A 20,506-nucleotide genomic window follows, 5' to 3' on the forward strand; every position below is an offset into this window, starting at 1 on the left:
TCGAGACAGCGAGATGGGGATCTCGTACGCAGATGCAGTGCAGTTGGTCGAGCGGGAAGCTCACCAACAAAGGGGCGCCTACTCTACCAAAACTGAAATCTGCTCACTATACAACGCATGCGACCGTAATGTTTTTGAAGCAATCTATAGTCCAATTTCGACACCGCGATATGACACCTCCGCCATGGATGGTTTTGCCCTGAATTCACTCGCAACTCAAACGGCGAGTCCCGAAAACCCGGTCACCTTTGAAGTGATCGCCACTACAACAGCAGGAGATACACCTCACCAGCAAAGCAGCAATCTAGAAGATGGAATCCTTCCATGCGTGGAGATCATGACTGGCGCCCCTTTTCCTGTCGGACAGGGCAGTGACCACTTTGACTGTTGTGTGCCGATTGAAGAGGTGGTGATGAGCGAGAACGAGGTCACCAAGAAGCGATACATCTCCTTTGCGAAACCTGCGAGACGGCAGCAACACAGACGGCTCGCCGGTGGTGACTTTACAAAGCGCGACAAGATCCTCGGTAAACGAGAGTGCATACAGCCACAGCATATCATGGCTTTGGCCTCGGTCGGTGTGACCGAGGTGCGCGTGCTGCGAAAACTTCGAGTCGCAGTCTTCTCAACAGGATGCGAGGTGCTATCGCCAGAGACGCCGGACCGTCGCCACGATTTCATGATTCACGACGCCAACGGACCGTACCTAACGACAATGCTGAAGCGATGGGGAGCCGAGGTCGACTTTCGCGGCCTCATCCGCGACAGTGAGGAAGAGGTGGAAAACGCCGTGCTGAAAGCTCTCGACGAAAAACAATACGACGTGATAGTAACCTCCGGGGCAGTCTCTGCCGGTCGCTGTGACATGATCCCAGCCTCGATCAACCGGATCGGTGGGAGAGAAGTGTTCCACAAGGTCGCCGTGAAGCCCGGACACCCGATCTTCTTCTCGATGCTCCCTCGTAGGACAGACGGTGAGACAGCCTTCTTCGGCCTCCCAGGAAATCCGGTAGCTGCAGCTGCATGTCTTCGTTTTTTCGTGCTCCGGTACCTGAGCGCGCTGCAGGGGCTGGAGCAGGAGCGATCGGCGGTCGCGAAGCTCCAACCATCGAGTGACGCTCCTCCACACAGGGAATTAGGCTCGGTACAGAATTCCGTGCTCCAGTGCCGAAAAGAGGCAGATATCTTTCGTCCGGCTATTATGACGCCCTGTGGGAAGCAGGTGTCTGTAATTGCCGACCACAGTCCAGGCAAGACAAGGCCTTTCCTGCATGCCAACTGCTGGGTTCACATTTCAAGGGGGGTCTCGGAAGTACGCGAAGGAGAGCTTGTTAGCGTCCATCATTGCTAGTCCAAGCTTCAATATCCTGTTCCACCGCGCCTATCTCCTCATGCATGCCCTGGGCTTGCTCAAATTCAGCCGGCGTGTTCATGTTGAACAACCAGACGTCTTTTCGCGGTCGGATTCCCTTGCCTTTGCTCTTGAGCACAACAGACTTGGGACCGAGAATGCCCTTGGCTACATTTTCCTGGAGGAGCGACAAAGCGGACGAGGACCAGATCCCCAGCAAAGGCTCGTAGATGCCATCCGAGTTCTCAAAGCACGTCACAGGGCCAGCAAATTCCTCACGCAGTTGGCGGAGAGCGGAGACAGATAGGAAAGGGTAGTCGCAGGCGACGACAAGCCAGGTGGCGTTTGGATCGTGGTGGTGAGCAGCAAGCAGACCACCGGCTGGGCCTTGTTGTGGCGTGCGATCGTAAAGGAGGTGAACCACGATCGGAGAGGGGATGACGAGAAGATGGAAAGTGCTCTCCGCAACACGAGTAACACGTGGATTCTCCAAGATCGCGGTGAGAGAGCCGGAATTGGGTAGAGAGAGGAAGATGGCCTCTGACTCGGGGCAAGCTAAGCGTAATCTGATCAATTGTTGCTCATAGATCGGGATGCCGTCGACCAGTTCGAGGAGCTCTTTCCGGGAGCCCATCCGTGAAGAAAGACCACCGGCGAGGAGGAGGGGAATGGGTCGAGTCATGCTGTGGAGTGTGTTAAGAGTCAGATTCATTCAAGTTGGTTTCGAGTCTCGACAGATATATATATATCTCGGTCAAGACCTGACATAACCCTGACGCCATAAGTGGTAAACCAGCTATAATATATTGCTTCCAGCAGTTGTTATTTATATTCTGATAAAGCAAGTCTTGAACCCTCAATGTGAGAGATAGATGAACAGCCCAGGAGTCCAGAGTGAGCCGCAGCAATCTGATGGTTGCTGACTCGAGCACACCCCACGGCGCTCGAGGCTGACTCAATTAGGGTTTCAAGCTGCTCCCGTGAAAGAGGGGGAGTCCTTCACATCTGACAGTGATTTCCGGACTTGGAGTGTCTGGACTCTGGAATGGGAATAAGAAGAAGCCTTACAAAGTACTAGCGCGACGAGGCGGAGGTTCTTCGGAGGAGTAGCGCCGCGCAGACAACCCATCGTGAAACAAGCGATCATAATTTTCACCCGATCCCCTCTCCAATCCACTGTTCTTCAAACCGGTATCTGATGAACTCCATTTGATGCCATGGGTGTTTGACCTGGAGGTTGCAATGGACGGGGGTTCGTCCAAACGGTCGCGAGTCGTCTCACGCAAGAGATTGCTGAGTTTGCTGAGATTGCTGACATGCGGGGAGCAAACGAACAGAATTACAGAAGGAAGCTATAAAATGGGGTAATATTATAGCCAACCGAGCAAGAAATAGCTCCTGCGCCGAGGAAATCGGGTTAAGGTCAACAATCCTGGTTCCTGACTCGGTCCAACTAGGTACTACAGACTACAAACTGAGCTTGCCGATGCCCTAACAATGCCATCCTATGATCCCACGATCCTTCCCTCGAGGCTGAAAGCTTGCTCGGAGGATAAATTATCTCAGCGGACAGCTACTTGAAGCAAACAGCGTCTCCCTTGGCGAGCGGCTTCATTTCCGGACTGGGGATGACAATGGGGCTGACTCGCATAGTGCAAACTTTGTCGAGAACCATCGATCGATCTGGCTCTAGCGCTTCTCCACTGTTTCGGACTCTGGATGCCTGACTTGGCTATCAAGAGCCTGCCATCTCCTCGCCCGCACGTCTGACAGATTTGCTGTCGTGCAACAGGCCCTGGAGAGCACGAAAATGCCCCTGCGCCAGAAATTCTACCCCTATGATGAGACCGTTCGCCATTGATCTGCATTTTTCTTCCTCACCTGGTCCTTGTTTAATCAGACAAGCTCTCCCGCGTATACTCCAGCGTTTTGCTGCGGTTTAAAGACGAGCGTTTCCACCTCCACCGGCGAACTTGAACTCGACTCGACAGATTCTATCTCACCTTCAAGATGAAAGACACTCTGCCGCTGGGCGACAGGAGTCTGGCCATCGTCGCCGTCTCGGCGGTGATGGTCGGTCTGTCGATTCTGGTGGTTATGCTGAGGTGTTTCGTGCGGTTGCATGTGGTACGGGCTTTTGGCTGGGATGATGGACTGATGATCGTGGCGCTGGTAAGCATCACTGCTTCTGAGTCGTGGATCCCTGCTGACGGTGGCAGGCGCTGTTCATCGCATTGAGTGTTCTCTGTGTGCTCGGACCGATTGCGGGAATAGGTCACAGGTTGGCGGACTTTAAGACCATGGCCTCTATACAACGAGCGATGATGGTATATCGATCCAATTCGCGTCTAGCTCGAACATGCATACTGACCAGAACTCCGCAGCTATGGTGGCTCGGCCAAATGCTCTACATCTGGGCCTCCGCCGTCTCCAAAATCGCCATTGCCCTCGCCCTCCTCCGATTGACCGTTCGCCGCCTCCACCGCATAATTCTTTGGACGATCTGTGCTGTCATTGTGGTTATTGGACTGATGTTCTGGTTGGTCCTGCTCTTCGACTGCCAGCCCGTCGACTTCTTCTGGGAGCGCATGGACGTGTTTCCCCCGAAGGGGAAGTGTCTGTCGGTTGATGTGCTCCTGATCATCGCATACGTCTACAGCTCGATTACAATCGTCTGCGACATTACTCTCGGTGTTCTCCCTGCGTGTCTGATCTGGGGGCTGCAGATGACGCGGCGGACCAAGATGGCGCTGTGTGGGATTCTCAGTCTGGGTGCGATGTAGGTCGACAGCACCCTCTATTTATCAGGAAACTACTAACACACCTCCAGTGCAAGTGTTGCTGTTGTGATGCGACTGCCCTACCTCCACAACTACTCCGACACGGATTTCCTGTGTAAGTCTTGCCTCGCGTGAATCGGCACGGTCGGCAACTAACCAGCACTAGACTCCACCTACCAGATCGCCATCTACTCCATTATGGAGACGGGCCTCGCAATCATCGCCGGCAGTCTGATCACCCTGCGACCGCTGTTCCGCTGGTTCCTGGACGGAAACTCCTCCTACCGCCGGAACCACAGCAGCGGTCCCCACGGCGGACGCAACGGTGGAAAGTACGCCCTGACCACATTAACGGCGAACGCATCGAAACCAGGCTCCCACGAGCCGCGATACTGGCGACCGGATCTCGACCGTGAGGATAATACGAACGTGGTGGTGACTTCGATCTCGGCGCCGCTGGGTCGCAGTCATGTCGACAGCAGCCAGGAGGATCTTAACCCGTCGGGCTCCCCGCGGCACCACAAGAACCAGGTCAGCGTGCACCAGACGTTTATGGTGTCGGACCATGAGTACGGATATAAACATAGCCCTTAGAGTAATAGATGAGGCGTACGTACCTCGATGCTATAGATAGACAATGACATCACGATGATGATGACAGTACCTAGTATATATCCACCTTAATTCCCCAACACCAAGCTTTGATCTTCATATAAACATCTACTTCCCTTCATTCCTCGATCATCATGGGAAAACACACCTCTCACATCCACCGCTACCACAAGATCGGGCACTGGATGCCCCCCGACTACGACGCCCACCACAAATGGCTTGGCGGCGTCATCGCCCACGTCGACAGCACCAAAGAGCACGACCTGCACCCAGTTTTAAAGGAGTTTCAACACCTCATCGAAACAAACAGTCGCGTCTACATGCTCATCTCGTCTATGTTCGCGGAAGTCCCGAAAAACCGTCACTATTGCAAAGACCCCACCGGTTGCTCCGAGATCCGAGATTACCACCACATGCTGCAGGTCTTGAACTATCTCTTGTCCTCCGCGCCCTCGTGGAATGATTTCTCGCTAAAGGTTGGCCTTGTTGGATTACCGATTAATGCGATCCTCGATTGGTCGATGGGGACGCCGAGTGGATATGCGGCGTATCTCGACCCGGATATTAACGCTATGCTGAAGAAGGTGCTGAATGCGTGGGGAGAGTATCTCATGTCGCCTGCCTCCGCGGAAGTCCTCGATGACTCGGAGTACGGCTGGTTTGGTGAAGTCGGCAAGAATAGCCTCGTACACGTTGCAAACGAACCCGCGGGGTCATCTCACGCCTTCGACGAGCTCTTCGTCTGTGACTCATCAGCGATATACCACGGCTACAAATCGTGGGACGATTTCTTCACGCGCGTCTTCCGGGAGGGAATCCGCCCGGTCGCGTCGCCTGAGGACGATAATGTTATCGCTAATGCTTGCGAGTCGCAGCCTTACAAGGTTGCGCGGGATGTGAAGGCGAAGGATACGTTCTGGATCAAAACACAGCCTTACTCGATGTTTGATATGCTGTCGCACGATGAACTCGCTCCGCAGTTTGTTGGGGGGACGGTCTATCAGGCTTTCCTTAGTGCGCTGAGTTACCACCGGTGGCATGCGCCTGTCAGCGGTAAGATTGTTAAATCGTACGTCGTCGATGGGACGTACTACTCCGAGCCGCTCTTTGAGGGTCTCTGGGGTGGACAGAAGGGGAAAGATGGTAGCATCGACGAAGCAGGCGAGGTGACAACGCAGGAATATCTAACGTGCGTGGCTACCCGCGCAATCATCTTTATCGAGTCCGACAATCCCGCGATCGGGCTGATGGCGTTTTTGGGAGTGGGCATGTGCGAGGTGTCAACGTGCGATATCACGGTCTCTGAAGGGCAGCATGTCCGCAAGGGCGATCAACTGGGGATGTTCCATTTTGGAGGCTCGACGCATTGTCTGCTCTTCCGGAAGGGTGTCAATGTGCAGGACTTCCCTTCGCCGGATCTGAAGAGGAACGTCCCAGTCAACAGCCAGGTTGCTGTTGTCAAATCTTCATGATCCCTGAGGGTTGTAATTAGCGACTTTATGCATACATATGACAAGTTGTACTTATCTTTTGAAAACGTATGGAAGGCCAGCAGACAGCCATAGACTTTCATATCAGAATCAGAACCAGAACCAGAACCTCACCCCGTAGTCTGTCTCTCAAGCAAATCTCCACTGCTGGCATGACGTTACCAGCGCTACGATGCAGGAAATGGCCCCAAGGACCCAGTGCCAGTGCAGGTGGGCACTATAAAACCCACACCCCCAGCAGCGACGATCCTCTTTGCCAGTGCTCAAAATTCAACTCGACGTCGAGACCCAGCGACAAAAGTCCCACAACGTACTCTCAGATGTCACAATTATTCGCACGATTCATGTTGGATCCCCGTAGTCTCAATCATCAAAACAAACCATCGCCTGCCATTGACCGACCTGCCCATCATGACCCCAACAACGCGCCCATACGGAGAACAGCCCGTTGTCTGGCAGACCGTTCAGTCCACTGCATTGATTCTGGCTGTCGGTGGTATTATACTGAGCCTGTTTGGCCTCCTCATCTGGTGGGTTCTGATGCGGTTCGGCTTTGACCACGAGATTCGCATTCATGTTGAGCTCGGGGCTATAGCACGGGTTTGGAGGCGGATTTGGACTCGACCGGTGTATGTTCCTATTGACTCGAATGGGAATGATAATAGGCATTCTCGCGATATCACTCTGGACGAGAGGGCTAGAGATTCGGCTTGATGAGGCGTGTCGTTAGGGTACGTCGGGCTTTCATCGGATGTGGTCTGAAGTGTCTCGTATCGTAAACGTCTTCCTTTCCCCATCGGCCGTCCGCTTCTTGTCTTTAACAAGGAGGAACAAAGACGGGAGCGAAATGTATGCTCTTTCTATTCGAACGTGGGTAATGCAAGTGGACATATAGGAGCTGGATCATCCCCTCGGCTCGCGGCAATTTGGCAACCCCGCAGTCGCATGTTGGTTATCAAATCGATTCAATGCTCTTTCTTACTTATAATTGGGGTTAGGTAGGAATATCTGTACATCCAAGGAATCTCTAAGCACCTTCCTCCATCGTACCATCATGGACCTCCAAGCAATCAAACAACGAAGCTGGACCTCCTCCGTCACCTACGACGCCGGAACCATCATCACCTACAATCTCTCCATCGGCGCAGAAGGAAAAGACCTGCGTCGATGCTGGGAAGACCACCCAGAATTCCACCCCTTGCCGACCTTCACCTCCATCGCCGTAATCAACATCATGGGGAAGGTTACTGTCGACTTACCTACTCTTCTCCCGCTATTCAACCCCCAGAAACACCCCCACGTTCACGCAGAGCACTACCTCGAGCTCAAACGTCCTCTTCCAAAATCTGGAATTCTACTCTCATCTGCAAGGATCATTGATGTTGTCGACCGACGCACAGGCGTCGCTGTTATCGTCGGAATCACAACCCTCGACGCAAAGACCGAGACCGAAATCTGCTACAGCGAGTGGACCTCATTTCTGATTAAGATGCCCGGCGGCGGCGCATCTAGACCGTCACCATCTAGTCCCAACACCCACACCCAATCAGCCACTTTGCTTCCCAGCAGACCACCCGAGGTAAGAATCGACTATAAAACAACAAGCGAGCAGGGCGCGCTATACCGCGCTGCAACGGGTGAATGGAATCCAATGCATATCGACCCGGACACTGCAAGGAAGGCGGGGTTTTCTGGACCGATTCTCTCGGGAACGTGTACGATTGGAATTGGGGTGAGACATGTCATCGATGCGTTTGCGGGAGGGGATGCAGCAAGGTTTAAGAGTGTCAGGTTGAGGTTGAGTAAGCCGGTGTTTCCGGGTGAGGTGGTGACTACGCGGATGTGGAGTGGGGATGATGGGAAAATTGTGTATCAGCAGGTTGCTGAGGATGGGAGGGTGGTTATTTCGCAGGCTGAGATTGATTTACACGGGGATGGGATGAGTAGGGTAGGGTCTAGAGGCAGTCAACTGTAGGTGGACCGAGCATAGGTGAATGAGACGCAGGTGGAATTGAGATACTATTTTATTTTTATATATTGAGAAGGAAATAACCAAACCAACTCGAGCTGACGGGGTAGAGACCGACTTTGTTTAATAACCGGAAGCAGGCAAGCAGTAACCAAGGCGTTTAGACAACCTTGCAAGCAGTCGAAGGGCAATATCCGTGATCACAAGCGAAGCTGCAAAGACCCAAGTATGAATCGCCCAGTCCATCCAGAGGTACCCCCTTGACACCGGTAGTCGGTGGGGTCGGAACAGGGGCACCGTAAGCGGTGCAGGTGCAAGGGCCAGGAGGGCAGTAGCCGAAGTTGCAGCAGAAATTGCAGAGACCGACGTAGTTTCCAGGCCCGGTTCCGGCTACACAGGTACCTCCGGAGCCACCGGTGGTCGTTGGCTTGGCTGTTGTGGTTGTCCTTGTGGTGGTCTTCGTAGTCGTGGTCTTGGTAGTGCTGGTCTTGGTGGTGCTAGTTTTAGTAGTGCTTGTCTTGGTGGTGCTTGTTTTTGTCGTGCTAGTCTTTGTTGTCGATGCGCCGGTAGTTTTTGTGCTGCTGGTTGTACGCGTTGCAGACGAGGTCTTGGTTGTCGTTGGAGCATCGCCCCAGCCTGGAGGAGGTGTTGGAGTCACCTTTCCGAGGGTGGGGGTTGGTGCGCAGGTTGAGACATGGAGGCCCATTGTCAGACTGTATAGACCGTCGCGTTGTAGAGAGTCGATCGGAGTTGCCGGAAGAGAGCCGACTGCATAGATGGTTAGATAGGTAGGAGCGTAGTGATTGACCATCCGTTCAAGAAAACTCACCGTAAGGGTTGAAGTTGTACAGCCCACAGATACAGGTCTCAGTAATAGGCAAGAGACTGATATCCGAAGCAATGACTTGCCCATCACGGCTCAGAGAGAAGCCCTGAGATCCCACTCCCATTGGCACTTTGAAAGCGCTGGCGCCTGCTGGTGCGTCGAACACCTCGACATTACCCCCAGAGTTCACCGTCACAGTCGCCGGGGACGTCAAGGTGGTGACTACAAACACTGCGTCCTCCATTGTCTCCCAGCCGTTGGGTCGACCGTAGAAGTAGTTGCCACTGCCATTATTCGCAGGAACCATGCACGTATCTGTCGCGTCGCAGTTGAGCTCTCGAGGGTTGGGTCGGTACCAATACACCAGTAGGTCTTCGGTGATATAGGGGTCAACTGAGGGGGCACTGTCCTTGTATGCGGCAATCCACGGCCTGGACATATCCATCCAGCCGTCGTGGGGCCTGACCAGGTTAGCACGGTGAAAGAAATATCGCCACCGCTAAGGAAGATGGGACTTACATGTCATTTACCCATTTGGAGGCACCATCGTCAGTATGTGGCGAGCTGAGCGGACCGATATAGTGCGACTCTCCGTAGTCATTCCAGGTCACAATCTCAATAAATCGAGGGCCCATGGTGAGAATCTCCTGCCAGCGATCGTACCACAAGAGATCTCCAGGGAAGACCCAGTTCTTGCTGTACGGAACTTCGGGGCCAAAATGGGTAAAGAACCATGGAGAGACAGCTGCAGAAGTCAGAAACATTGTCTTTTTCTACCAGATCAGTCCGGAAACTCACGAGCAACGTAGTCCTTTCCGGTGTTGATGTACATCTGATCACCTTGCTGGACAGTGACCTCGGCTCCAGGACGGGGAGCTTTGTTGTTGCCATCATTCGGCCACGCCATCCAGTTGAGCAAACCGTCAACTCCATTCATATTGGTACCGTACTCTGGGTGGTAGTTGGGGGCCCAGTAAATCTCCTGACCAGCAGCCGAGCGCATGGCATTAATGTCTAGGCCATCGCCAGCAAAGGACGAGACAAAGACCTTGCCATCGACCTTGAGCTGCGCGGGAAGACTGGCATACTGGGCGATTTTCTGTCCAACCTGATAGCCCTGACCAATGCCCCACCAGTTGAAATCAAACGATATGAAGACTTTCATACCGTTGTTGGCAGCCGACTGATAAGCAAGGTTAAGCTGCTGATCGGTATAGGGGTCGACGCCAATATTTAGGGCAAAGGCATCAATGCCGAGGGATTTGGCGCGTTGCATATCATCGTCGTAGTCGGCTGCTGAATAGCGATTGCTGACGATGCCGATCTATTACATGTTAGTGGCTGGGAAAAGATGATTGCAGGGAGCGCACCATGAAATGAGCAAAAACCAGACGGTCATCGCTGGACTGCCGAGCCACATTGACAGCTGAACTAGGAGCAGCATACAGTAGCTGCGGTAGAGCTGCAAGCACTGAGAGCAGGGCCCTGAGCATCATATTGAATCTGTGCGCTTAGTTGCTTTGGTGTTGTTGGTGGTCTAGTTATGAACCTCAATGAGCGAGCCAACGTCGGGTTTATATAGACTTGGTGCCGTAGGACTACTCATTACTTTTGATCGCATCCATATTGCACACAAACGGTCGATCGATCATTGGCTGTATTTCCCATCCACTGTTGCATCTGAAGCCTGCGAACTCCTCCAACGGTCAAGAGCAAGCCCACCTCGCTCGGCGAATCTACACCGTCTCCAAACGCTGTTGTAGAGAGATGCAACTAGTTGCAGGAACGGCTAGTCTCCTCCGCATTATCGAGATCTAACGCATTGTGGGAGCAGGCTCCAGTATGGTCAGGGGTGTATGATATAGATCCCCGCGTGTGACTCGCAGCCCCGTATGCAAGGGGATCGTCACCTGGTCATTTGGTCAGACAAACTGAACGTGATATATCACGTCTCTCGCCCTCATCTATTGATTTCAGCGAAATTTTGGACGAAATGTGGCGAATCACGTCGCGCCGGTAGACCGCTGTCAACATCACTGTTCCAGGAGCAGGTCCATGGACTCGGGAAATATACGCACCAATGGAGTAAAGGTATAGCTGCCTTTCAGATGCAACTTTAAAGTGTAAATGCTCTGTGTGCCGCATGTCGGCTGATAGACTGAAGCGGGGCCCCAGGCTACAGACTCCGGGGTCTCCACGAAAACTTCTGAATATCCCTATTGTTGAATATTTTCTTGTCTGCGGGTTCGCTCCTTTCTGCCCTCACTTGCCAATCACACTTCGCGTATGAGAATGCTTATATTAAGCGTGGTGTACCCAAGACCGAGCAAGACGGGCCAATACCGGCGTTCACCGGTGAAGAGCATGCGTTTCCTTCTAGAAGGTCGCGGAGCCTGGCGCCCTCGTACAAACGTCGCTTATCGTCGGTGAATAAGAGTCGCAGATTGAGAGTACCGGCAGAGTGAGTTTTAAATCAATGAAATGGAAGATATATTGTCAGAACCCCGACCAGTAGCCCCGTTGTTCCAGTCCACAGAGATGGTGAACTCTAGGTTGGATGTGTGGTTCTCGGATTGAACCTCTTGGTTTTTTTTTTTTTGCATCACTAGAGTATGCCAGGAACTTGCGGGCTTTGGACAGTGGCATCCCATCTATATCAGGGAATTTATCCTGCTCGGCCCGGTGATTTCTAGAGCATCGCCGTGTAGATGCCAGGTCGTGTGACCGCACGGGGTCTGCAAATTTGGGTAGATGAGAATAACGAGAGAATGAATAGCTCGGCAGACCGAAAAGTATCATGGCTCTAATCATCCAAAGGAATGCTACAGTGGAGGTCAAAGGCCGCGGATGTCCGGAAGAGATGTATGCGCCATTGGAGGACCTACGAGCATAGGCTATGACTCCTCCGAAAATTGAAGAGGGACAAGAGACCCGTGAGCGCTTGTTGCATCTCAATCAGAGTTACCTATCGTTATCCTCGGTCGTTGACATACACGCTGCACATGGCTACCACATCTACCACATCGATGAGATGATGAGCAAATACGCTAGGAGAATGAGGTGCGATTGCTACTTGATTCCACCAACCTCATTCGACTGACGATTCTGGGTTGGTGTCGAATCAGCGCCACGGATTGGAATGCCGGGTAGTAGCCGATTCGTGCAAGCGGGCACGATTCCAGCAGACAACAGCATGGGTATTAGCAACTTGCGTTCTGAAGATATCCATCCTACGGAAGCGACGAGTCCTTTTCTCTATGAACAAACAAAGAGGCGGTTGGAGACACTATATTGGTGTCCACCGTTTCTGGTATTGCCACAGAGTAGGAGCTGAATTCCATGAACAGCGAGACGAAGAAAGGAAATATTTATCGGACGAGGTTCAATCAGATTGCTCGTGATTGTTTTGTCTCGCAGTTGTCTTACATTTTATACACTGAGGGTGATACGCATGTAATGGTTGCAGACTTTGAGTATGAGTCCAAAATGCTACGGCTTTTAAATCGGAGTTTGCTTCTCTGATCATCTTTCTCTTGCATTCGCCGATTGCATGGCCTTGGGGGGCGGCAAACCCCGATATACCCTGTCAATCAGTTTCTGACAGTGTGAAGACAGCAAATAATTAGGGTGCCTAATAGGCTGGAGCTGGCAGCGGGTCCGGGGATATTTAGGCTATTGGCAGGCTGTCGGTGTTTGTTTAAAGCCATTAAACATACGGCAATTGCTTGGTGCAAATTGAAAATGGCGCCAGCCCTCTCCTGCAGATTGGGACCTTTGGACAGGCTGAACCTGAAGGCTGACAGGATGGGTATCAAGGCTATATTCGAGACACTGTTGGGGCTCCTTCATTTCTGATCCTGGGGCTGAGATTGGCGCAGGCGTATAGGAAGACAGTCTATTGGTTCTCAAACGATAATCCCTACAGTCATGGCTTATGCCGCGCCGGATTATCGTATCTTCGTACACTATGCCTTTTCCATTGCTCAGCCGAGGATCCTCCTCTTGCTTGCTATAAGTACCAGGCTCACGCTACTTCCAGTCTCCGTACCAGCAAGTGTTCATAAAACCCACAATGCGCTCATCATACACCGTTTCCCTTTTCCCACTTCTTGGCCTTGCCGCCGCCATCGTGCCCGGTGCGGTCAGGGTGTGTGAGGTCCTGGACGCAAGATACCCCGACCTAACCGTATGGGATCCGCTGGAAAGCTACGGCGCAACGACGCCCGCCGAAGGCGTGGCATTCAACAACACCCTGTCAGAGTATTGGAACAGAATCAACGGCGACATCCGACCGACTTGCGTGTTTTACCCCCGGAACGCAGATCAGGTTTCAGTAGCTGTCAAGCAGCTCAACCGACATCCCAGAGTGGAATTTGCGCTCAAGTCGGGCGGTCACAACTTCAATGTTGGCTTTTCCGCGACAAATGGTGGCGTGTTGATCTCCTTCAACGAGAACCTGGGCTCGACTGTTCGCTCAGAGGATGGAGACAGCTTCCATGTCGGCCCAGGTGCGCGCTGGGGCGATGTTTACACCGAAACATCGAAAACTAACCAGGTTGTTGTTGGTGGACGGCTGGGAAACATTGGAGTGGCGGGTTTTACTCTTGGGGGAGGTCTCTCCTACTATTCGGCGCAATATGTAAGTCCACCTATGGTTATACAATGTCAATCACTGACTCCTTGAAGGGCCTCGCGTGCGACAACGTGATCAACTTCGAAGTTGTCCTGGGTGACGGCAAGATTGTCAACGCCAACAGCAGCTCGAACGCTGATCTCTGGTGGGCACTGAAAGGCGGCGGCAACCGCTTCGGAATAGTCACCAAGTTCACCCTCAAAGCGCATTCTCTCGGAGATAATGGCCGTGTCTGGGGTGGCATCAGAGCCTACGGCACCGACCAGCGCACCCAGCTGTTTTCTGCGCTGTCTGACTTGATCGAAACCTACCCCGACCCAAAGGCTGCTGTAATCCCGACATTCAATGTTGGCCCACAGGTGAACATTCTCCTCTTCTTCTACTATGATGGCGCGTCACCACCGGCCAATGCCTTTGCGGGCCTTGAACAAATCCCAGCCCTTCTCGATACAACCGCCGAAACGACCTATACTAACCTCACGAGCTTTGGAGGCGGCGCTCAACCTACCGGCGATGCAACTGCGGCCCATGTTAATACCTTCCCCAACCTAGGCAACATTAAGAGCACGGAACTGCTAGAGTACACCTGGCAGACGTATCAGAAGAATCTTGTGGCCACGAACGACAGTGCCATCTCGTTCACGACTGCGACCTTTGCAACGCAGCCCATTCCGCGCGTTATTGCCGAGCATGGCATCGCGAACGGCGGGAATACACTCGGCTTGGATCCAAGGCATGGCGATTTTCTTTGGGTCGAGAACACGATTCTCTGGCCTCGGCCTGTCTGCGACAAGGCTTGCCCTAGTGTGCTCCGTGAGATCGGGGATGCGGTTGAGGAGAAATTTGAAACGACATGGGCAGGAACTAAGCCGACAAACTACAAGTCAGGGAACCTGGACTTTATTTCGTAGGTTTCCGCATTCCGGTACTTCCAATGTTCCTGTCTAACTGTTTCTAGGAAAAATCCGCTGTTCATGAATGATGCTGCTAATTACCAGGATGTGTACTCGAGCTATGGAAGGAGCAACAAGGCAAAGCTTCAGCGGATTGCCCGCAAATATGACAGAAGGGGCTTCCTGGATCGTCAGGGAGGTTGGCCTCTGTGAGGAGCTGCTGACTTCGCTGTGCCAGCGAGTCTCGGTATGCTTGCAATACTACATGTCGCCTACCAGTGACGCTCGGGGGTGAATCATTTCAAGCTGCTTTTGATCCCTTCCATCACTCTATATATGAACTATGAACAGCGTAAACAGGAATAATATAACATTCGGCTGGCTAAAACACATTAGATTCCTAAGAGGTGCTTCAAGAATGACAAGAAGGATAGATGCAGTGGGTCAATACAATACTCCCCAGTCCCAATGACATACTTTGAAAACAATGGCTTTCCGGACTTACGCGCCCGGCGAAGCTAAGATGCTACTGCTAGATGTCAGCGTCGAACCCCCTAGTCGCTCGCTGTCTCGTTCACCCGGCAGCGAAAAATCACCGTGTCCGAGAAAATGCTTGCAAGGCTTCAGTGCGGACAGAGCTTCGCCATCGGTAATGCTCAGCACACCAGCTAGCGGTAGTGATTGCGATGCAAGCTGATAGACTCGACCGTCAGCTTGTTTTCGCTCCACCGTATTTCGCGTATACGTTGTTTTGAAGGCGAAGTCAAAGAGGGGGAAAGAGGTGATAGCCGGTAAGGACGGACGCTTGATGCATAGCCAGAGGAACATTATCCAGATAAACAAGTGTAGCGTACAGTGAAGAGCAACAAAGGTAGCGAACATGGCGTTGCTAATAACGATCTTGTAATGCTGGGTTGCCAGGGAAGCAGTGGTGTAGAACTCGGGTGGTAGGCTTGGACTGATCTCGCGACTCTGGTTCTCGGTGTTTCCGAGGCTGTTGGCGTTGAAGAACCAGAATGGAAAGGCGATGAGGCTGTGGAAAGTTTGTGTAATGACTGGTGACCAGTATACACTCTTCAGCTGTTCCTGGCTGCTCCAGAATTGATCCGCGATGGAGGTTGCAGCGGGAATGCGACTGGCGTTGAAGTCTAAGATCCAGCTCAGGGCTACCCGGAAGCTGTCGATATCGAGGACTGGCTGCTGGATTGGCGCGTCTAGAGAAGCCACGGATAGAATACTCATGTTGGAGCGCGAGACGACGAACGTTGCCTTAGGGCTGAAGACAGAGAAAGTGGAGGTAAGGTTAGGCTGGAAGCTGTTGTTGCCCAGGGAGCAGATTCCATCGGAGACACCTTCGGGACATACAAAGATCCCTTGTACTGTCAGTCAGTTTTTGGGAGCAGTTTTCCAGTGTATGAATCCTTACCAGCCGCAAAGGAGCCGTTATACGCTCGGCTCTCAGCCAGACAGAACCTAATGCCAACGTAAGTATCGTTGGCCCCATACAAACTACACTCATCCTCCGAGAACGAATGTCCATTGAGCTCCGGGGCAAAGTCGATTTGGAATGTTGGGGCGTCAATGATTTCTATGACCGGAGCAGAAGAGTAGTTGGTAGGTGGCCAGGGAGTCGCCCCTACCACCCCTCCGGGCAACAAATAGGAATTGCAGTGCAGTTCAGCGCATGCCGCCACGGGCACGGGCTCGCCGGCAGCTGAGTGCATGGGAGTTGTAACCAGGTTATTGACCACCGCCTGCATCCAGTATGGTACGATTGTATATTCGTAGCCCTGGTCCCTGCCTTGGAGCAATTCAATGTAGGGTCGAACAGTCGAGCCGTTGAACTGCCCATTGCCCGCAGTTACTGGATACGAAAAGACAGGAGTATGGGTGATGCCAATTGACGTATCAGCTACAGGAGCTGCATTAGTTCTTGATCTATCGTCCAGCGCGCAGAGTACACTGACCAAAGAGGACGATTCCAGCGAGTCATAGGACAGTTGCGAGGACAAGCCTGAGTAGGTTGTCAGTGAAAAGGCTCTGAGAACGTGGCATGGAGGAATTTACCGAAGCAGCGGCCATAGTCGATCAGGCAGCCGCGAACAGCGACTGAAAACGATCCTTACAGAGCCGAGGAAGCCCGTAGTAGGTGATAGCCCTAAGACCCCAACGGAAGAGCAACCATTTCCTCGGCCAATAAGGGTCCAGTTAATGGCTTCAAAGAGGGAAAACAGAATGGTGGAAATGAGAACGGCTTGGAGGCCGTTGGTAATGCTTAACAAGGTAATAATAGTGCTCGAATCGATGGTAAATCCTAGAAACGATGTTTTGGGGGTGAGCTCGAGGGTAGTCTGCGCGATCCATGCTGTCAGCACAAAGACCGCAATAGACAGCAGTTCCAGTAAAAACGGAAACCAGATCTGTGAGTACAGGTTGCGCTTTCCCATTGTGATTGCTTATTCACTAGGGCAATTGTGAACGAGGTAATGCTCCTGTATTTATGGGTAGGAGAAGCTAGAGGGAGAATGCCTTGTGGATCTAACCGAAGCCATAGGCTGGCACTCGGGTCAGAGTTCCCAGTATCTGGAAGGTGTGTTCGAGTATCTTTATGTACAGCCTTGTCAAGAAAGGCATTGCTGGGTGATAACCATAAGCTGAAACCAAAGATTGCACATGGCGGCCCTTGAGATGAACCAATTAATGACAACAGATCAAACTCTACAAGGCAGACTAGCAAAGGCCCAAGAGGGGGAGGTTCAGCTGCGCCAGCTTTTCATGCATTGGGTGAATCAGCAAAAGTTGCAGTGTGGGATTAATATAGTAAAAGCATGGGCAGAGAGGTAGGACAGCCATGTTTCTTCAGTGCAACCTTGGTCAGTCCTTGCATTCGCTGAGGCTCAGCCAATGTCCAGCCTTGCAGCATCGTCCTTGTTCGAACAATCTCACATCAGAGACAGTAGAGGGGCCGAGTGCACCTTGGTAGCAATGCCAAAACTCTTATAAGCCGCCGTCACCTAACTCATTCGGGGAGTTGCAATTTATCAAGATGTGGGCTTTCTCTCTCTCCCTCGTACCTACTCTCTTGCTAGTCTGGGGCGCCGTGGCAGATCCAGCACGCTCATCGTGTAGAGGCAGCGTTCCCCAAGGCGAAGACCACCAGCATTCTACCTTGACAGGTGGACAAACTCTGCATGTTTATCGATCAGAGTTCAACCCGCTCTGTCTTATATGTTCACTGGTCAGTAGCAATACTCGCGTCGGCTCTAAATATGAAATGAGACTCCACAATGGCTAGCTACGCGCTTCTCGCCACTGAAAGAAGGCTGTCAATATAGTTACGGATTATAGAACTAAGGCCTAGATTATACCACAGCCGTGCCCATTGATTGCAGCTCAGAACAACAGCATCCAGCCTCGTCTTGCTTACCTGCTCGGTCGTGTATCTGGTTCCGAAGGGAGGATTTATGCTACCGCAGTGTGAGTTTATGTTACTGCTATAATTCCACCTGAAAAAATATCTCGCAATAACAGGTGCAGAGACCCTCAAATCAATACATGCATAGAATGAAGATGCAGTTTACAAACTACACAGGTATAATATACTCCAAAGACTTTGACACATGACTTGATCAAAGGCAAAATAAAGAAATACCCCCAATCTTCTCTTGTTATGGTTGTTATGGACACACAGTCATCACCACGGTCGAGAACAAGACCATCATCCATAGAACAAGAAAGATGGCGATTGCCAGACGCAACTCAGATATCAAGATCACGAGTGTCCTCAACATCATCCCCACCATGCCTACCCCCTTTACACTGCTTCACCTCCTTAAACACCCAATGCACAGTCTCATACTCATTAGCCACCTGCTGAATATACCCCCCGGGATAATTAGCAAGCCCCTTCCAATTATTATGCGCTGATTTTAGATTCACAGCAAGTGGGCACGGATCTCCTTCATCCGCTTCATCACAATCTTTCCAAGCCTGGAAATGCGCTCTGTACTGTGGTATATTCTTATAGATCAGCGGGTACAGAAACACTGAATATAGGCCCACGTACGTGGGACCCTGTGAATACGATGAGCCACGCGTGTCATACAAGTAAAATCCATTTGTTGATCGGAGTTTCTGGTCTGCTTTGCCGCCTTCGCGCAGGCAGGGGCCGTCGGAGAGTCGGCAGACTTGGAAGGTGCGGCTGTCCGGGTTTCCGTATTGGTAGTAGGCGCCTTGTTGGTAGCCTAGTCTTTCTTTTTTCATGTTTTCGATTCGGTAGCATTTGCCGTACTCTAGACCGAGGAGAGTGTCGTTGTTCTCGTTGGATACATTGGTGATATCCGCGGGAGTTAGTTCAGTTGTTGAGGATGAGGGGGATTCTTGTAGAATGCCCTGGTTTATGGAGAACGGAATGGGGGCTGCTGGTAGGTGCAGCTCGGGGATAAAAGGGGCAGCATGGATGGGACTGAGGATTGAGAGGCTGAGTAGAAGGCCACTGGCGATTGAGAATAGCTGCGGCATGGTGATGGGCTGCTAACTTTTTGAAAGGGGGGATAATATATATCTCGTGCTATGGAAGGGAGAGGAAGCGGGGTGATGCCGGTCGAGCATTATCACACTAAATACTCACATCCTAGGAAATTATGCTTGAATACGTCTTGATTACATGGGAGTCGTGGAGTCATCGAGTACGTATTAGCTTGCGCCCCAGGACTCATCCTGGAAGCCTGGTTAACTCTCGTTCGAAAAGACCATGTCGTCTATCTACCAATCGAGTTTAAACGTTGGCGCTGTAGCCCTGATGTAACCTCGAGGATTCGAAACTCTAACGCGATAGATATCACTCCTATGATGACGCTTACAAGTGGTAAAAGCATGATGCAAGGATGATCTCTCCCAAGCGACTCCCTTGTCCTGACTAGGTGACGCAAGGACACGGCTATACCAACTAGAGCAGATTTCGAATTTGATAAAGTCCGGATTTAGGGGTTCTGATTGAGAAATGCAGGATAATATAGAGGTATCATACCAGTAGCAACAACAACAACAACAGCCAAACTCTGTGTATTAGACTAGCGCATACTTACCCACTCCTCGCCTATTTCTTCCCTCCTCGCCTGTCACCGCCGAATCCCGGGAAATTCGCACCAGGATGATGAGGACCTCATTTCTAACATTGAGCTTATTGCTCACCTTCTTTACTCTTCTTCTTCCCTGCAGCAGCCAATGCTTCCCCACTGGCATGGATTACGGCAGCTGCGGCTACAACAGTCACCAAAATGCGGTTTATCATCCCTACTATCCGGACATGATGGAAAGTTACGCCTATTGGCCACCGGCCGATTGTCTTGCATTTTGGAAAGAATCAGGCCCACGGCCAGGATCACAACAAACACCCTTCCCCGCAGGCACCAGATGGCCCAGCTCCGGCCTTCGCCCTCACTATAAATGCCAAAATCCCTTTCCAGGACAGAATCCTTTTCAGGGATTAAGCAACCCGTTCATGTACCCCCCCCATAACGGCCACAGCGGGCAAAGCAACTTCCAGCCTTGGGGGCTGCCATGGTTCCCGCCGTGGCTGGATTGGAATGTCTCGCCTGATGGGGACTGGACTATCACGGCGGGGAAAAATTGCAAGAAATGTCCGTCTGGGCCAAAAGGTGATAAGGGGGATCAAGGACCAAAAGGGGAGACAGGGCAGAGGGGAGAGGAAGGTAAGAAAGGTGATCCAGGCCAGAAGGGGGAGCAAGGCTTAAGGGGGGAGGAAGGTCAAAAAGGAGAGCCTGGTCAAAAGGGGGAGCAAGGCTTAAGGGGAGAGCCTGGTCAAAAGGGTGAACCTGGTCAAAAGGGGGAGCAAGGCTTAAGGGGGGAGGAAGGTCAAAAAGGAGATCCTGGTCAGAAGGGAGAGCCTGGTCAAAAGGGAGAGCCTGGTCAGAAGGGAGAGCCTGGTCA

The 20,506-nt window shown here is 52.0% G+C and overlaps 8 protein-coding genes across 8 annotated transcripts; 5 read left to right on the plus strand and 3 right to left on the minus strand.

Moving 5' to 3' along the window:
* Positions 1 to 13: 13 nt before the first annotated feature.
* On the plus strand, positions 14 to 2,049 carry BJY04DRAFT_231400 (molybdopterin molybdotransferase MoeA; the record flags this gene model as incomplete). The annotated part of the gene is made up of 1 exon (XM_073719526.1): positions 14 to 2,049. The coding sequence occupies one exon, from the start codon at positions 14 to 16 to the stop codon at positions 1,349 to 1,351; it is 1,338 nt and encodes a 445-aa protein (XP_073566603.1). The 3' UTR covers positions 1,352 to 2,049.
* A 1,127-nt stretch (positions 2,050 to 3,176) lies between these two features.
* Positions 3,177 to 4,725, plus strand: BJY04DRAFT_231402 (uncharacterized protein; the record flags this gene model as incomplete). The annotated part of the gene is made up of 4 exons (XM_073719527.1): positions 3,177 to 3,523; positions 3,571 to 4,130; positions 4,182 to 4,246; positions 4,298 to 4,725. Exons 1-4 carry the CDS (start codon positions 3,362 to 3,364, stop codon positions 4,723 to 4,725), a joined length of 1,215 nt encoding a protein of 404 aa, XP_073566604.1. The 5' UTR covers positions 3,177 to 3,361.
* Positions 4,726 to 4,843: 118 nt separating this feature from the next.
* BJY04DRAFT_199458 (phosphatidylserine decarboxylase family protein) lies at positions 4,844 to 6,310 on the plus strand. The gene has a single exon (XM_073712779.1). It carries the CDS (start codon positions 4,878 to 4,880, stop codon positions 6,213 to 6,215), a length of 1,338 nt encoding a protein of 445 aa, XP_073566605.1. The 5' UTR covers positions 4,844 to 4,877; the 3' UTR covers positions 6,216 to 6,310.
* A 977-nt stretch (positions 6,311 to 7,287) lies between these two features.
* On the plus strand, positions 7,288 to 8,208 carry BJY04DRAFT_231404 (MaoC like domain-containing protein; the record flags this gene model as incomplete). Its single annotated transcript, XM_073719528.1, has 1 exon — positions 7,288 to 8,208. The coding sequence occupies one exon, from the start codon at positions 7,288 to 7,290 to the stop codon at positions 8,206 to 8,208; it is 921 nt and encodes a 306-aa protein (XP_073566606.1).
* Positions 8,209 to 8,362: 154 nt separating this feature from the next.
* BJY04DRAFT_210425 (glycoside hydrolase family 71 protein) lies at positions 8,363 to 10,524 on the minus strand (the record flags this gene model as incomplete). The annotated part of the gene is made up of 5 exons (XM_073714250.1): positions 8,363 to 8,970; positions 9,032 to 9,489; positions 9,548 to 9,773; positions 9,827 to 10,352; positions 10,399 to 10,524. 5 exons carry the CDS (start codon positions 10,522 to 10,524, stop codon positions 8,363 to 8,365), a joined length of 1,944 nt encoding a protein of 647 aa, XP_073566607.1.
* Positions 10,525 to 13,083: 2,559 nt separating this feature from the next.
* Positions 13,084 to 14,926, plus strand: BJY04DRAFT_231409 (FAD-binding oxidoreductase). Its single transcript, XM_073719529.1, has 3 exons — positions 13,084 to 13,667; positions 13,715 to 14,568; positions 14,620 to 14,926. The coding sequence occupies exons 1-3, from the start codon at positions 13,101 to 13,103 to the stop codon at positions 14,765 to 14,767; spliced, it is 1,569 nt and encodes a 522-aa protein (XP_073566608.1). The 5' UTR covers positions 13,084 to 13,100; the 3' UTR covers positions 14,768 to 14,926.
* A 129-nt stretch (positions 14,927 to 15,055) lies between these two features.
* Positions 15,056 to 17,001, minus strand: BJY04DRAFT_222803 (uncharacterized protein; the record flags this gene model as incomplete). The annotated part of the gene is made up of 3 exons (XM_073717499.1): positions 15,056 to 15,927; positions 15,981 to 16,568; positions 16,659 to 17,001. The coding sequence occupies 3 exons, from the start codon at positions 16,999 to 17,001 to the stop codon at positions 15,056 to 15,058; spliced, it is 1,803 nt and encodes a 600-aa protein (XP_073566609.1).
* A 1,312-nt stretch (positions 17,002 to 18,313) lies between these two features.
* BJY04DRAFT_222804 (uncharacterized protein) lies at positions 18,314 to 19,075 on the minus strand (the record flags this gene model as incomplete). The annotated part of the gene is made up of 2 exons (XM_073717500.1): positions 18,314 to 18,557; positions 18,621 to 19,075. The coding sequence occupies 2 exons, from the start codon at positions 19,073 to 19,075 to the stop codon at positions 18,314 to 18,316; spliced, it is 699 nt and encodes a 232-aa protein (XP_073566610.1).
* Positions 19,076 to 20,506: the final 1,431 nt, after the last annotated feature.

Source organism: Aspergillus karnatakaensis, assembly GCF_047715665.1.
Source record: "Aspergillus karnatakaensis strain CBS 102800 unplaced genomic scaffold BJY04scaffold_63, whole genome shotgun sequence".
NCBI lineage: Eukaryota > Fungi > Ascomycota > Eurotiomycetes > Eurotiales > Aspergillaceae > Aspergillus > Aspergillus karnatakaensis.